This window comes from Chaetodon auriga, chromosome 20, assembly GCF_051107435.1.
Source record: "Chaetodon auriga isolate fChaAug3 chromosome 20, fChaAug3.hap1, whole genome shotgun sequence".
Classification (NCBI taxonomy): domain Eukaryota; kingdom Metazoa; phylum Chordata; class Actinopteri; order Chaetodontiformes; family Chaetodontidae; genus Chaetodon; species Chaetodon auriga.
Genome location: NC_135093.1, coordinates 6,437,219 through 6,450,738, shown reverse-complemented (window position 1 = coordinate 6,450,738; position 13,520 = coordinate 6,437,219). Strand labels below are relative to the sequence as shown.

Below are 13,520 nucleotides of genomic sequence, written 5' to 3'. Positions count from 1 at the left end.
AAAGCAGGGAGTTTAATTTAAACCATTCATTTCACACCTGTAATCTCCCCTCTGACATCTCTTTTCTCTGAGGTAATTGCACAGTCTTTATTGTGAGCCAGTTGAACCGGAGCTCATTCAGTGATCAAGGAGAGGGGAGAGAGGCTACAGAGATCAATAAGAAGAGAATTGGTGAAGATTTAAATCAGCATGAGAGCGGGTTGAAATCAATGGCTACATAATGTGTTATTAAGTCCTCCAAGTCAGTATCATAATCACCCAGCAACGTCTTATATCGAGTGGTTTCACCTCTCTCACTTACCCTAATCTGGAGTGACTGGCTGTGAAATTGGAACATGTGTGCTTCTGCATTTGAACCATTTTGTCTCTTGAAAGGAAAGTCCTTGAATACATTATAGAAGAACAACTCCCTTTTAGGCATTTAATTCAATGAGTAATGGCTGTCATTATCTCCCCACAGGACAAGTGTTACCAGTACTGGCCAGATCAGGGCTGCTGGACCTATGGGAATGTGAGGGTGGCGGTGGAAGACTTCACTGTCCTCGTGGACTACACCATACGCAAGTTCTGCATACAATATGTAAGGCCTGAGAAGTGCTTGTGTGGTTTTTGTGTTCCATAGAAATGTGGGTGGTGTCCGTGAAATATTACTGCATGCTGTATCATGTGTAGTTCAGTTCCTTTTTCATAATAAGGCAACCAGACCCTGGCTTTGAATTTCTGTGTAAAAAATCTTGCTCTACGGTTCAGAAAATGTACCATTCATGGAGTGAAAACTGTTGGTACTTTGATAGCGGGCGGGTGAGTCCTGTTGACTCTGGGATTCATCAAAAGACTTCTCTGGGGCCAGACTGGGTCTTCAAACTTGCTATGCAAGTGGCATAAAAACTGTTAACTGTGTTTCTTCCTGTGTTTGTGTCACTATGTAGCAAGCCAGCGATGCTGCTAAGACTCCCAGGCTGGTCACCCAGCTGCACTTCACCAGCTGGCCCGACTTCGGAGTTCCTTTCTCCCCCATCGGCATGCTCAAATTCCTCAAAAAGGTCAAGGTGGTCAATCCAGCCTTCTCTGGGCCTATTGTGGTCCACTGCAGGTACCAGAACGCTGAGCTAACGGCTCATTGTTTATCATTTTGCTGTTTACTGGCATGTTTATGCTTTTGACTGAACGTTACCTTGAATGGATTTAATTATGCAATTTGTTTCTATGGAGATAAATATCTTTTCTGTGAAATATCCGCTTTGTGTGCGGACTGGAAAACAAACCGGCAGCTCAGGCTGGAAACATTTCGAGTGACTATAGCAATACATGTGTTTACAAGCACAGATGCTCCTTTGTTTCACTGCTGTTGTCTATTGACATACGAGTCAGCTGAGGATTGTGGTTCGTTCAGACTGTGTTTTGTTTGGTGTCCCTGCAGCGCTGGTGTTGGGAGGACGGGAACCTTCATCGTAATAGATGCCATGATCGACATGATGCACGCCGAGCAGAAAGTTGATGTGTTTGGGTTCGTCTCTAAGATACGAGAGCAGCGCTCCCAGCTCATTCAGACAGATGTGAGTTGGAGATATGACACATTCCAACTTCCCACTCTGTAATGTCAGCCACATGACACAGCACTAATCCTTGAGTTAATGAGTGAATTATCTCACTCTCTGGCATTTGTGAATGTTCAAATGTGCTAATGCGTAGTGTGTTTGTGTGTGTGTGTTCTCACCCCAGATGCAGTACTCATTCATCTACCAGGCCCTGCTTGAATACTACCTCTATGGAGACACCGAGCTGGACGTGTCGTCTCTGGAAGGACATCTGCACAAACTGCACAACACCTTCGCAACCGGTGACCGGGTCGGCCTAGAGGAAGAGTTTAAGGTAAGACCTCTTATTTCGCATCACGGCCCATAAAAGATGACATTTAATAAAATCACTTTGCTTGATTGCTTTCTGCCCAGAAACTGACAAACATGCGAATAATGAAGGAGAACATGAGAACGGGGAACCTTCCTGCCAACATGAAGAAGAACAGAGTTCTGCAAATTATTCCATGTAAGAAAGAAGGAAAATCATAGAACAATGAATAGTCTGGAGGTTTGTTCTGGTAACGCTTTATATTAAGGTACACATTCACCATTAAGTAGTTGCTTATTAGCATGCATATTGGTAGCAAATGGGCTCTTTATTAGTCATTATAAAGCACTTATTAATGCCTTATTCTGTATGGCCATGGTCTACAACTACTATTAACCAAGACTTTTCCCTCAATAGCCTCATTACTACTTACTGCTAGTCAGGAAGGAAGTTATTTAACCATTGTAGCAAAGCAAGTTAACATGTAAGTCCATCATTAATTGGATCTTCCTCTACTAAATCCTATCTAACCAAGTCAAGCACAGTTGCTTACAGGTAGGAATGCTAGTTGTTGCTGCCCTCTGCTGGTCGGGAGTATGAATAACTCCTATAGCTACAACGTGTGTGCATTAACACGAGCATTGAAGCACACATTTTAAAGCAACACAAAAGTTACTTTCCACAGTAGCTAGACGTTTATATGCAGTAATTTGTTAAGTAATTCAGTTACTTTGAATTGGAACTAATTACCTTTTTTCAGTAACCTTCACAACACTGCTGATAAGCTTCTAGTTAAAGGTGAATATTGTGTACCTTCATACAAAGTGTTACCCCTGTTCCATATAGCAACTCACAGTGGCGCTCTGATATTATCACAATATTTTCCAATCCTGTATACCAGATATGACTGAACAGTTCATAACCTGCTCTATTCCCATTTCAGATGACTTCAACAGAGTCATTCTGTCCATGAGACGAGGTCAGGAGTTCACGGACTACATCAATGCATCTTTCATAGACGTAAGCAGATTTAAGGATCCTTCCTTCTTGCATTTATACCTTCAATAGTTCATAAGTATTGCTTCTGACACATAGTACTGGACCTATAAAGCAGATGATGTGTGTGTTTCGCTGTGACTCAGGGCTACAGGCAGAAGGACTACTTCATTGCCACCCAGGGCCCTCTTCCACACACAGTAGAGGATTTCTGGAGAATGGTGTGGGAATGGAAGTGTCACTCCATTGTCATGCTCACTGAGCTCCAGGAGAGGGAGCAGGTAAGCTGCGATAGCTGATGGCTGCAAGGCCATGATTAATGGCTTCAATAACCACTGCAGCAGAGCTACATAAACCATCTCGGTTCTGATTTCTTGCCTCTGTCACAAAACCATACGTTTATGCTAGTTCATCTTTGTGCAGTATTGAATAGATTGGCCCAAAATTACTTTAGAATATTTAGATTTCATATATGAAGCTGCTGTTTCTGTTTAACTTATTTGTCAAGCTCTGTTTTTATCTGTTTTCACAGGACAAATGTTGCCAGTACTGGCCCACAGAGGACTCAGTAACATATGGAGATTACACAGTGGAGTTGAAGGGAGACACTTTGTGTGACACCTTCAGTCTAAGAGACTTGGTACTCACCTTTGTTCCGGTAAGCAAATGAACCTATCACAGCTGTTAATGAGGCGGTAGCACCACATTACATTTGCCTGTCAGGATGAAACAGCATTTATTGGCTCTCTTGATGTAATTCTATAGCGCATTTTAGTTCTTTTACAGAGGCATATGAAATAATGCTCTTGCACTGTGTAACTACAACTAAATATTATAAGATTGGTTCCACTTTAAATCAAAATAGTGTCCCGTGAACAATTTTCCATTTTTCTCACAGTGAATTTATTGTAATAACTTCCAGTGGTGGAAGAAGTGTCAGTATTGTTTACTCAAGTAAAAGCAGAGATACAACAATGTAAAAATCCTCCATTACAAGTTAAACATCTGCATTAAAAAGCTTACTTAAATAAAAGTACGAAAGTATTGATAAAAATTTACTAAGTATTGAAGGTAAAAATGCTCGTTCTACAGGAAAGACGTCCCTGTGAGTGATATATTATTGTACATTACCTTATTAGATTTTCATTATTAGCTTTATATTGCTGCAGTGAGGCAATTTAAACAAATTACAGAGGAAGAAAAAGTTGAATTTTCTGTAATCTTTATGTTTTTGTGATTGGATAATGTTCCCTCTTTAAGCCTTATTGAGTGAACCTTATATGAATCTTTTTGTATGTGACTCTGTAAAACTACACAGGATCTAACATAACTGTCTTATAGAGAACAGGAACCCAAGTGAGTACAGAACTCTTTAGGCTGCCAGAGGAAATGTGGTAGGCAGGATGTGTTGAAGATTATCAAGTGGGTTCCTCCCATCTCATATACTTCATTAAATTCGACCCACATCACCTCTCAGAGGCTCAGGATTATATTCCTGCCTCCCTCAGTCCACCACTCATCGACTGCACACTTAACCTACCCTGACATTGCACCTGCCATTATGTGCTAATAAATCATATTTGAAAGGTATTACGATCTCTCATCTGCCTGTGCATTTCCTCTCAAAGGAGAAGCAGACAAGGGTGATCAGGCACTTCCACTTCCACGGCTGGCCGGAGGTCGGCATCCCGGCCGAGGGGAAAGGCATGATCGACATCATCGCCTCGGTGCAGAGACAGCAGCAGCAGTCTGGGAACCATCCCATCGTCGTACACTGCAGGTTATTTCATATTGGCATAGTTCTACTGCAGCATTTCGCAGCTCAAAACGGGTTGTATTTGCAAGCCACTGTTCATGCTTGAAAAATAGCTTTTTTTTTTAAATGTGTGTGTTTGTGTGTGCTGTAGTGCTGGTGCAGGGCGAACAGGTACGTTCATTGCACTGAGCAATATCTTGGAGCGAGTCAAGGCAGAAGGCCTGCTGGACGTGTTCCAAACTGTGAAGAGTTTACGCATGCAGAGGCCTCATATGGTCCAAACTGTGGTAAGTATGAGCAGAAGTGGACGTGAACCATCTAAGGTTTCTTGTTTTATCTCGACTCAAACTGATTTTACAGGCTGCCACCTGATCCATCTTTTCCATTTCATTCCACAGGAACAGTACGACTTCTGCTACAGGGTGGTACAAGACTTTGTCGACATTTTCTCAGACTATGCCAATTTTAAATGACGAGATTTGCCTTAAACATGGTTTTTAATGTTGTTTTCTAAAGCTGGTTTGTCAGTTCTGTGTTTCTTTAACTTGGTCAAATGATCTATTTTGCTATGCACTTGTCCTACCATTAACTGAAACTCCATCCTTGCTGTAATATACTGTATGTCAGTGGATGAAAATTGTAAATGAAAACGTTAGATTAATAATGTATATTTCACATCATGTATGATAATTATTTTGTCATGAAGTGTTGTTTCAAACCTCGTCTCTTATTTCAGTTTTGTTGTATAATACTGTACTTTAAATGTTTATCTAAGTGTTATTATGGATTGACCACGTAATATTTTTAAAAGTTGTAGTTATTGTAAATGTATTTATGTATTGACGATGACATTCCTTTCTTGAGTTTGGAGAACATGACAGGAAAGCTACGATTTTTTTATTTTTATGTGAGCATACAGTACATTCTTTCATTTATTGATGACTTCTGAGATTAGAGGCGATATTTGAATTATTTTTCATTGTCCTCAAGCTACATGCCCATCACGAATGTGATACTCTTTCCAGTGGAAATATTGTCAGAAAAAGAATGAATCACTTCAGCCATAACGCAGAGAACATGAAGTTATGCAACAGAGGCCGAGGTGACGGCAGCGGGGTTGATTTCCAAAACGGATTCATTCAGAAGTTTAACAGTTAGACAAAGTATCAAAGAGTCATGAAAGACCATTAAAATGGTTTTGTACCTCAAAAAAAAAAGGTATGCAACTGCATTTAACATGGATGTAACATTACTACAGTCTGCCTTTTGTCTGTAGACAGCGAGAAGTATTTTGCTAAAATGACTGCACATTAAAAAGCACATATAACTAAGCCTTTTGCCAAGAACCTGCAATATTCAAGAGTATGTCTATTGCTTTATTTATAATATAGATTAGAGATTTTTAACAAATCGGTGCCATATGTACATTTTTAAGACAAGGAAAAGTAGAAAAACCCTGAGTTGAAGGCCGAGCATTGAAAGGTAAGTGTGGTTGCTAACCTGTGTCAGGTGCACAAGTGACACAGGAAAGTACTCAAAGTGTTATATTAGATGAGTCCTGTAAGAGCAAAAACCACAATACACAAGTGTGGTGCTTCAGTGCCTGCTTAATGCCAGAACAACCACAGAAACACCCCATACTATAACATTCAGTCACTCTGTATGTTTTAGAATACGTGGGTTTGTTTTTATCTCGCGGTAGTTTCATTCACAAGAAAGTATCTGAATGTGAAAATGCTCTGTGCGTTTCTCTTGAGGAAGTACCCCCCCCCATCCATCCATCTGGTACTCTGACATTAAACCAAACACTTGCAATGATCTGACCCAGCTCTGCTTTAAACCTCAAGAAGATGTGTAATTCTGTTGACGCTGTATGTAAATACTACATGAAAAAGTGCTAACATTGTGAAAGTGGCCGAGCGGCGAGGAACTGTCAAGTGACTGGACATGTTTTGTGTGCTATCTGTGGGAGATGTGAGGTGCAGCAGAAGAAGAGACTTAACAAACCAAGCCGAGTATTTTCCCATGGCTTCTTTTCAGTCTATGCCATCCTTTTAAGAATATTGAGAAGGCTCTGTTTAGACTACAGCTCTTTGCCTTTGCTCTCTCTCTCTGTGGGTGGTCTATCCCTCTTCGGATTCTCAATGTCTTTGAAATGCAAGTTGCAATATTAAATTCATGTAAAAATGCTTTGGGGGTCAGTGAAAGTTTTGTTCAGATGTCTTTCCGAGTGGGAAAAAAAAAAAAAAAAGATTAGCGCTACTGTGCAACAGCTTGCACAAAGGTTTCATTTCAGCTTTGAGGGACCTGTCAAGCCACTGTGACTGTGTATACAATTCATGCGGATAATACACTGCATAAACTCCCTTTAACACTCAATAAGATCCTGAACTGAATAGCAGAGTAATGGTTTTCTTGATTAGTAATAATGAAAAATGCCCATCACAACTTCCGATTTTCATATGTCCTGTTTTATGTGAGCTACAGTCCAAAAACCTACAGATATTCTGTTCACCATCACAGAAGACTCAGAAAGCCAGCAAATACTCACATTGGAGAAACTAGAATCAGTGTCTTTCTGCCATTTTTGCTTATAAAAATGACTTCAACAAGTTCATAAAATGACTAAGCTCTCAAATCTACTGTAAATAAAAAAAAAAAAAGACTTGAACCCACAACCTCTTTGTTACCCGAGCTGCTCTGGAACCGTCTGATCTGCATGAGAATATTTAATTTAACTGACAAATGCAAACCATGAACAGTGACAAAGATTCTGGAAGTCACCAGTGAAGATACCTTAAGCAGCATCATCATCATCATGAAGATGGTCAGTGATACTATAGTTTCACTGCTTATGACAGTTTGAGGCATAAAGGCAGATTTCTTGAGCTGTGTAAGTACTAGGTTAAGCCAACAGGTGGCAGTGCACCTCAATCTATATGTAGATGAGAAAATCAATTAATTAAAGGGAAAATCCAACTGATAAAACAATGTGAGATTCTGAAATAGGATACCACTCTGTCATAATGTGGTGTTTCAGTGTATCCTCAAGCTGCCTACCAAGACTTTGGTGATACTGAAATCCAGAGACAAATAATGAAGCTGTTTTATTGATGAACAATGCATCAACTCCTAAATATCAGCACAATGAAACAGTGATTCAGATTACAGATAAGAGCCATAAAAGTCAAATAAACCGCTAATCAACAGTGTCACATCCACGTAAATCCAAATGATCTCCTCTGTACGAAAGCCGCTGTCCAGTGAATGTGATAAGCAGATACTTCAAAACTACTACTAATAATACTAATAAAAAAAAAAAGAATAATCGACTTCCAAATATAAATGTGCGGTTACACAAAACTTTCATCCATGTGACTGCCACCAGTCAATAACAGGGAAAATGAGCTATTTTTGCCAAACAATCACGTTTTCTATCTTGCAGAAAAAACCCAAGTGACAAAAAGCCTCTTTGTTGACAATTTCCATTTCCTCTGGGTCCTGGCGCCATGGTAACACCCCTCAGCAGGAGGGGCCGTAGCCCAAAAAAAGGTCAGCCTGAGTGGAGAGGTCATATGAATTATGTATTAACCCTAACTGACTCTCTCATATTGACTGACCCTTACCTAATTAAATTTGGTCGTTCACAAGGCTTCTACTTTTCTATCTAATATAATATGGAACATGAGCCTTTTATTGGCAGGGTGGCCTCCGCCGTGACCCCTCTGCTGAAAGGCTTTCATGTGTGGCTTCGGAAACTAATTTCTGATTACACTGTGTGTGTCAAGCAAAGTCATTTCACTTATTCTGTCACTTCTCCCCCAAACATGCTCACATTCCTGTCACCGTCTCTTGATTGTAATGCAAATTCAAAAACCAAAAATGCATAAGAATGAAGTATTTGGGACTACTCACGTTGTATTATCGGACCAGCATGAAGCCAAACAATGTTTTTCACTTTCATTCCCATTAAATTTGTTAAAAGGTGAATCAATCTAAACATTTTCTCCATACAAAAATCCTCCTTCAGTAAGAGACAAGAACAAAGAACTCTTTCAAGTGAGTGTAATTTTGAACAACCTAACCTTTGAAGAGTGACTTCAAAGTGCAAGCAGATCAGTGGTGGTTCTTGCTCCACATGACATAAGAATATTGTTTTTGCTGATATAACAAGACAAAGAGTCTACAGTCATGCTAGCTCTATGAGGCTGTACTTAGTCACAACAGTGGTTTGATCTCAGTGCTAACGTCACCATGCTAATGCTCACCATGACAATGCTAACATAGGTTTAATGTTTATCGGCATATTAGTTTTACACATTAGCATTCTAACACATGCCAGATAGCACCAAACACAAAGTACAGCTGATGACAGAGATGAAAAGTCAGGATATAACCAAGTCAAAGCCGGATTCATCCTCTGGGAACCATGAATGTCTGTATCAAATTTCATGGCAATCCATCCAACAGCTGTTGATGTATTTCATTCTGGACCAAAGTGGTGGACTAACTGACTGACAGATCATGGAGCTATGCTGTTAGCATGGCTAAAAACCTAAAGACTCCCTGTTTCTGTGAAAAGACAAGCTACGAGAGACTGATTTTTTTTTTAATTTATATGCTGCAAAAGTGTGGTTTCTAAGATATCAGCTGGAGCACGTTAGATCACTCTTTTCTCCGGCCTTAGTGTGGTTGTGTCTGATGAAAAGAGACAGGCACGGGGTAGGACATGGACACTGTACCATTAATATCCTATGAATGAACCGGAGATCCTGTCTGTCTATCTGTTGTCGACTTCACAGCTCTGAGTCACTGGCTTGATAATGACTTGTTGTTAAATTTATTCTCTCACCCTCGCTTCCTCTCTTTGTCTCCCTTTCACTGCTCACCGTCTTGCTGCACTGAAAAATTCTCAACAGGCGCTTTAAGTCTTTCCATAATTTAATCAAACAGCTCTTACTGGGATGTTAATATGACACGATGCCCCCAAAAATGCATTACAAGTGTTATTCTATTCCTCCCTTGTTCCATCAGGCTAATATACTTTTCGAGCGTCTTTTTCAGGAAATACAGGAGAAGCTCACTACCTGGTTCAGACCGAAAATGCAGCATAACAAAACATAGAAGAAAAGGGAACAATTAAAAGCCAATAGGATAAAATCATAGCCTGCCATGCTTTTCACCAGCTTCTTGTGCTTCAGGGCTAAGATCCCTTAACACAAAACAGATTTAGAGAAAGATGTATACATGTTCAACTGTAAAGGGCCCTAAAACTGACCCTTGTGGGAAACCACACTTATTTTCTGGTTTAAAAGTTATCAAGGGACAAAGTCTTTGTCTTTCAAATTACAGAGAAACTAAGTTGGCCACAGTGAAAATATTATCAATTATGTCATCTCCAGCAAACCACAACAGAAACCAGACTGGCATCTGATATAGTTTGCATGAAAACCTGACTGGAAAACATCCAATTGTGACAGCTGAATAGTTGCTTGAAGACAGTATATTACCAAGAAAAGGGAAAGTGGTTATAGGCCTATAATTATTAATTACAGAGTTTATTTCAATCTTTTATTGTCTTGTTTATGTTGTTGATGAGAAATCGCTTTAATGAAGCCCATCAAAAGCATACAATAAGACGTAATAATGAAACACTGGGAAGACACAATCAAATGATAAAAAATAATAATAGGGCCCCAAACTACATCACAAATTATTTCCCATGTCAGCGGGAGTGCAGCTGATCTGTCTGGTTGGATTCCACACAATAAAGTGGCAATGTCGACAATCCACTTTGTTTCAGTGTGAACGCCAAATTTTGATTGGTATTTTTATCTACTGTTATTTTGTTCTATTCTTTCAGTTGCTATTATTTGTTGTTAGCATAATAGCATGAAATTCCTTTGTTACATTCTGCCATGCTGTTTATATGTCAAGGACCACAATGGAAATGAGGCCCAAACTTTATTGTGCTCTCTTTGGCAAACAAGCTGAGAAATCTGTCTTTTTATTGTCAGATAAACTAAACCAAAATAAAGTAAACCATACTGAGCGAATATCCCCATGGCGGTACCTCCAGTGGTAAAACATGATGAGTGTGCTTACTGTCAGTCCTCGACAGCTTCCTATGCATCCGAGTTCAACAGCCGAACAGCAACAGGAAAAAGACTGAGAGGCAGAGGTCTGACACTGCAGATCTCTGGCCAGAAGAGAGGCATACAAAAAAACAAAAGAAAAAAAAAAAAACTGCGGGCACATGTGTTTCATGTGTGTGTCATAAAGGGAAGGGAAAAAAGCAAAGTCATAGCCAAGATGCTTTATGAAAAATCTGATTCCAGCTCATCCGAGCAGCTGTCTTCCCTGACTGACTTGAGAAGCAGCGTTCACATAGAAGATATCAATACTTCCTCAACCACAATGACACTTTAAACTACCACAGAAAATGGCCTTTGATGTGCTTTTTAAACAACCGTGTTCAGGTTTGCCTCTCATTTCTAAGTGGGAGAAATGGTGGTGTCAAGACGCCACATTCCTCACTAACAGGTCTCTAATAAACAATGGGGGTCCAGGAACTTCCAGTTTGTAAAAACGTCTATTACCAGTTTGTTATTTCTCAAATGAAATACAAACTGTTCGGTGTACACCGTTTGACCAGCGGACAGCTTTACAATATATGCAATTTTTTCATTTTAACGCATCAACAAAACCTCAGTCAGTCAATAAAATCAAGCAGGAAACATTCACAGACTACACATCTTGCTGACGTCTGTTATTACAGTGACAATATCTGTGAATTGAATAATGTACAGGGTGGCTTTTTAAGAGGTCAGCATAGATTAACAAAAGACACTAAACATGAAATATTGTTGTTGTGGTTGCATTTCATTAACCAACTGGTCTCTAACTAAAAGCCTTCTGGGCACCAGTCAGAGGGGGAGGTCGTAGAAATAAAATGCTGATTTATTGACTGTCATGTTTCAGCAACTGGGGATTGAATATGTGGTCCAGCCAACGTCAAGGAGCCCTGTCTGTCTGGCGACACTCTTAGTTCCTTTGTCCTCTTCAGTCTGTTTGTGAGTTTGCCTTCTTAACGCTCTGAGGAACTGTTACATGTTGCATCAGAAAGCCATTTGTAAAATGCGGAAACAATGAGAATTGTGAAAGGTCTAAAAAAAGTTACACTTCATATTACTTGCAACAGCTTTAGAAGGTTGATCCTTTTCAGATAACACCTTTCTTTACAAATAAGGATGAAAGGAGCTCCATACAAAAGCAAGGGGCACCCCAAGAGATTTGAGCTCTCAGATAACTTTTACCGTGCTCCCTGACCTGAATTAGCTTGATAGCTCTATGGCTTGTTCACAGCCATCACATGGAAAGGCCAGATTATGCAATTTTCAAAGCTTTACAAATACCATGACTCATTCCCGCAGAGGAAGGAGAAGCATTAAGAAGATAGCAAACCGACAGGCGTTTCCTCAGTTCATGACGTAATTGAGAAACGGCAGTTAACATGGACAGTAGAGGTCAAGCGGAGGTCTGGAAAATCAAGAAAACTTTCTCTGAGAAGTGCTATTTGGATTGCTCAAAACCCACGTTTGGTGGCAAAAGACCTCCAGGAAGATTTGGCAGACCCTGGTGTGGTGGTGCACTGTTCTACTCTGCAGTGCTGACCATGCAGGGTCTGTCGAGGTCTGATGAAAGAATGCTAGATGAAAGAGGCTAGTCTCAAGTCTCAACTCGATTGAGTTTGGATGCCAAACAAGCAGCTTTCACTGGACCACATTCTGACAGAGACTGTGTTATGCTGGCAACATTTTTGGTGAGCAAGCTAACAGCTAAGAAGCTGAAACCTCACTCAGAAGGAGAATTTGTGAAGGAGTGCCTTCTTGCTAGCACCACACAAAGTAAAACTGATCCAGAGTGCCAGTTTGTCTGGAATAATTCTAGAGATGAACGGAAAACCTGTCATGAAAACTCAGTGATAGCAAGCATCTGTTTGATTAGGCTGGACAGGGTGGACATCACCAAGAACCTCTCAGAGCTGAACCTCAAGCTCCAGTCAGCTTCTCAGTTCTCTGCTTTCATCTGTGAAATCATTTGAAGCAAAACTAAAGCTGTGGCAACTGGAAAGGGGTAAGATTATGCATGTCCCTACTGTGCAAGAACAAAAGCCTGCCATGACATCTGAATACGCTGTGTGCAAAACTCCTTCAGGCATTTGGCAAGAGGATTCAGGACATGACAATCAAAGGAAGTGAATGTATTTGCTATGGCCGTTTAATGTGGAATCCACTGATGTGCCTAAACCTACGACATGAAATCACTGAGCCGTAAAGCACTCTTGCAAACACTCGGTTCAGCTCAAGACTGACTGACCCAAAACTGGAAACCCAGCCTCGAGTAGCATCACACCATCACTACCATCTGACATCAGACGCCTCACCCGAGTGGAGCAGTTGTAGCCGTCGTATAGGTTAGTGTAATTTATGATTCAAAGGATGTTCTAAAAACTGAAATGAGACTTGTTTAGAAAAAGGTTCCCCATGTCTGCTTTAAGTGATCAGATGGGTGCTTAGGAGCTACTTTAACAGACTAGAGGTGCAATCATGCAGACCAGCAGGATCAGAGGGGCATTTGGACCAACCGCATCAGCACTCAGGAGACGCTTGGACCGAGTACAGGGACTCTTGGACCAACTAGAGGAGAAAGTAGAGGTAACTAAGGCTCTGGCACTCAGAACATAAGAAGCAGTAAGCCCCCTCTGCCCTCTCACTGTGCACACCACTGGATAGATAGACATTTACCATCACTAATGATGATTTTCATATTTAGTGACAGACTGATGGAGCATTTACAGATTCAAGCTGAATGATAGGACATCGCTGCCATCTTGAAGGAAATATTCTGCATGTCATTT

General features: G+C 40.4%; 1 protein-coding gene across 4 annotated transcripts in view; it reads left to right on the top strand.

The window, feature by feature from the left end:
- The window catches only part of ptprea (protein tyrosine phosphatase receptor type Ea), a 50,314-nt gene extending 43,524 nt beyond the window's left edge, over nucleotides 1-6,790 (top strand). For all 4 annotated transcript variants that reach the window (XM_076759725.1, XM_076759726.1, XM_076759727.1 and 1 more), the window contains 11 exons: nucleotides 461-580; nucleotides 930-1,093; nucleotides 1,421-1,556; nucleotides 1,723-1,872; nucleotides 1,953-2,046; nucleotides 2,792-2,868; nucleotides 2,991-3,125; nucleotides 3,377-3,502; nucleotides 4,473-4,624; nucleotides 4,752-4,887; nucleotides 4,999-6,790. In XM_076759725.1, coding sequence (XP_076615840.1) covers nucleotides 461-580; nucleotides 930-1,093; nucleotides 1,421-1,556; nucleotides 1,723-1,872; nucleotides 1,953-2,046; nucleotides 2,792-2,868; nucleotides 2,991-3,125; nucleotides 3,377-3,502; nucleotides 4,473-4,624; nucleotides 4,752-4,887; nucleotides 4,999-5,073 — 1,365 coding nt within the window. In that variant the 3' untranslated portion in view covers nucleotides 5,074-6,790. The remainder of the gene's footprint in view (nucleotides 1-460; nucleotides 581-929; nucleotides 1,094-1,420; nucleotides 1,557-1,722; nucleotides 1,873-1,952; nucleotides 2,047-2,791; nucleotides 2,869-2,990; nucleotides 3,126-3,376; nucleotides 3,503-4,472; nucleotides 4,625-4,751; nucleotides 4,888-4,998) is intronic.
- Nucleotides 6,791-13,520: the final 6,730 nt, after the last annotated feature.